General features: G+C 48.4%; 1 protein-coding gene across 1 annotated transcript; it reads left to right on the forward strand.

The window, feature by feature from the left end:
• Positions 1-856: 856 nt before the first annotated feature.
• Positions 857-1,137, forward strand: H257_10042 (hypothetical protein; the record flags this gene model as incomplete). Its single annotated transcript, XM_009836475.1, has 3 exons — positions 857-913; positions 952-1,011; positions 1,051-1,137. The coding sequence occupies 3 exons, from the start codon at positions 857-859 to the stop codon at positions 1,135-1,137; spliced, it is 204 nt and encodes a 67-aa protein (XP_009834777.1).
• Between the last annotated feature and the right edge of the window lie 1,458 nt (positions 1,138-2,595).

A 2,595-nucleotide genomic window follows, 5' to 3' on the forward strand; every position in this document is an offset into this window, starting at 1 on the left:
AAGCACATCATTCTTTATATGAAGCTTTGTATTTAAGTAATAGACACTTTGGATTGGACAACACATGCTGAAAAATGTCCAATTCGTGTGCATGAAAATGAGGGAAACACGACGGATCAAAACACAACAAAATCCCCATTAGCCAATCACGTGGCAGGAGAAAGCACGACTGACACACGTTCAAATTTTGATAAATCATCGACATTTCTATTTTTCGTCGAGTTTTGGGTTAAAATAAAGAGGCCCTCTGGTCAACGAAATATTTTGTATCTGTTGCCGTCGTCTTCGTCGTTTAGTTTCAGTCAGAACACCCTGTTCTGTTAGAGAACATCCCCACTGCCCTGTCAGTCAGGTAGCAGCATTCTGCTAGCTGTGTAGGAGGTTTTTGTGCCTTTTAGAGGCTTTTCCTCAGGTAGAAGACAGCGCAGACATTTGTCACGAAACATCAAAGATGTCGTGGCCAATCATAGTGTAGTCTGATTGGCTGTTTTTCTCTCCCGTCAGAACTAATATACTTTCAGTTCTTCCTCCATCCACACACGTGTCTGCTGCTGCTTCCTGCCCTCTCCACTGGTTATGAGCCTTACTACTGCTTCCTCTGGCGGGTCACGGTGAAGAATACCATCGTGATGACCGAGACAGAGTTACCCACGATGACTATCGTGAGGTTTTCGCGACGACTACCGTGGCAACGATCACGAAGTAGACCGCGTCGGCGACTGTGTTTACCGAAAAGAACACCGCGACGAATATTCCGTGAAGGCTACTGTGATAACGATCACGAAGTGACCGCGACGAAAAATGTCCGCGAAAAATATGACCCCGTCGACAACTACATTGGGACTACGAGTGCATTATGTCCGCGAAGACTCGCGTCGACAACGTCCACGAACGCACTGATTACCTCTTTAAGGTATTATCATGATATATTTTGCGATATATTTCACGTAGATTATCGCGGCGATTACGTTCGCGAAGACGTTAATGGCTCCGTGCCACAAGACTACCCAGGTACTACACTATATAATCCGCGACAATTTGCCCGCGTAGATTATCAAGCCAAGTACCACGGCGGCTGCCGTGACTGTTGTGCGTGATTTACTGCAACAACCGCAGTCGACGCGCTCCGCCCACTGACTAATGCTGCGCCCCACCGAGTAGCAGCGAATTTCGCGCCTCGACATGTACGTTCGTGTCTCAGAACACACGTGTCCACGTGACCAGACTATTTATTGATGTCTTCACGCACACATGTCGGCATTTATGCCTCGACAGGTTATCGATGAACAACATTCACGTGTTGCATTTTTCGGGACTTTTAGAAGTCAACCGACAAATCAAGTACACATCATACTTTCGATATTATTAGTGGACATTAGTCCGTAATATTGCTGGTGCAGCCGATGCCCACCAACACAGTTGTTTGGCGTGGATCAGTTCGACTCGATGTCGCTGGCACATACGGCGACCGAACATGATTTATCTGAAGGATGGTTATCACATCCTAGATAATTTGTTGGACGTGTCCTACACATGGATAGATGTCACCTCCATCACTCCAACCGAGTGGAAGCTCTCCACGATCACCATCATTTCTCGCACAAAGTTACTTCATGGTATTTACCACAGTTATTGCGGGTGAAGAAATATTTTGCGCAGTGTTCCTCATGAACACCCTGCAACTACCACAATTAGTGGGGGACACGCCGCATCGTCTGTGGCATCAATGCCATGTAGACTACGGCGACTAAGTGTATTGGGTGCATGCCTTACACCCTTGTAAGCACATCCATGCGTGTGAACAAGCTGCCTCCGAGGCATGTTGTGCACGTACAGTGGCTCACCCGATACTTCTCGAGGGTTCAAGCTACTCAACATTGAGGCACAAACCTTGTGCTCATGTATGCCTTCACCCCTGGGGGGGGTAAATGGACGATACCTCGACTTTCATTTGGGGAGGCTGCCACATCTGCGCCTTCACCGTTTGGGGGGGCGATGACCACCACACCTCTACCCATACCTGGGGAGGTTATAGTTTGTGGTTCGGTGTACGCAGTTTGGCACGTACATGTCGTACTGGAAGTGATAGACACTACTCCAATTGCCCCTTCGGGAGGCATCAACTTTGTCATACTCCGCCTCCACCACGGAAGTTATCCACAACTCCGACGTCCAAACGTCGTCGATTGTTGTTCAACAACCCGTACCAATGGGCGTCGAAGATGACGAACTGGTCCTCATGGCTCCCTACTGGACATGCTGCAACCTATCAAACAAGGGTGCGCTTTCAGATGCACGACCTTGGGGTCCTCAAGTCTATTCTCGGATTTACATTGTTCGAGATCGTTCGGCTCAAACTCTCGCAATGCATCAGCCCCAATATGCAACCTCGAACATCGTGAGGTTTAGCATGGAGAATTCAAAACCAACCCTCACTCCAATGGAGTTCAAGGTCAAGCTGTCTGAGTAGATTTATCCTCAGAACGATGCAGAACGCCAGTTCATGGTGGGCACGACACATTCGTCGGTCGTCGACAGCATCATGAATCTCATGATCAGCACCCGACTAGACCTGGCATGCGTCGCCCTACAACT

The sequence above is a fragment of the Aphanomyces astaci genome, assembly GCF_000520075.1.
Source record: "Aphanomyces astaci strain APO3 unplaced genomic scaffold supercont1.26, whole genome shotgun sequence".
Classification (NCBI taxonomy): Eukaryota; Oomycota; class Saprolegniomycetes; order Saprolegniales; family Verrucalvaceae; genus Aphanomyces; species Aphanomyces astaci.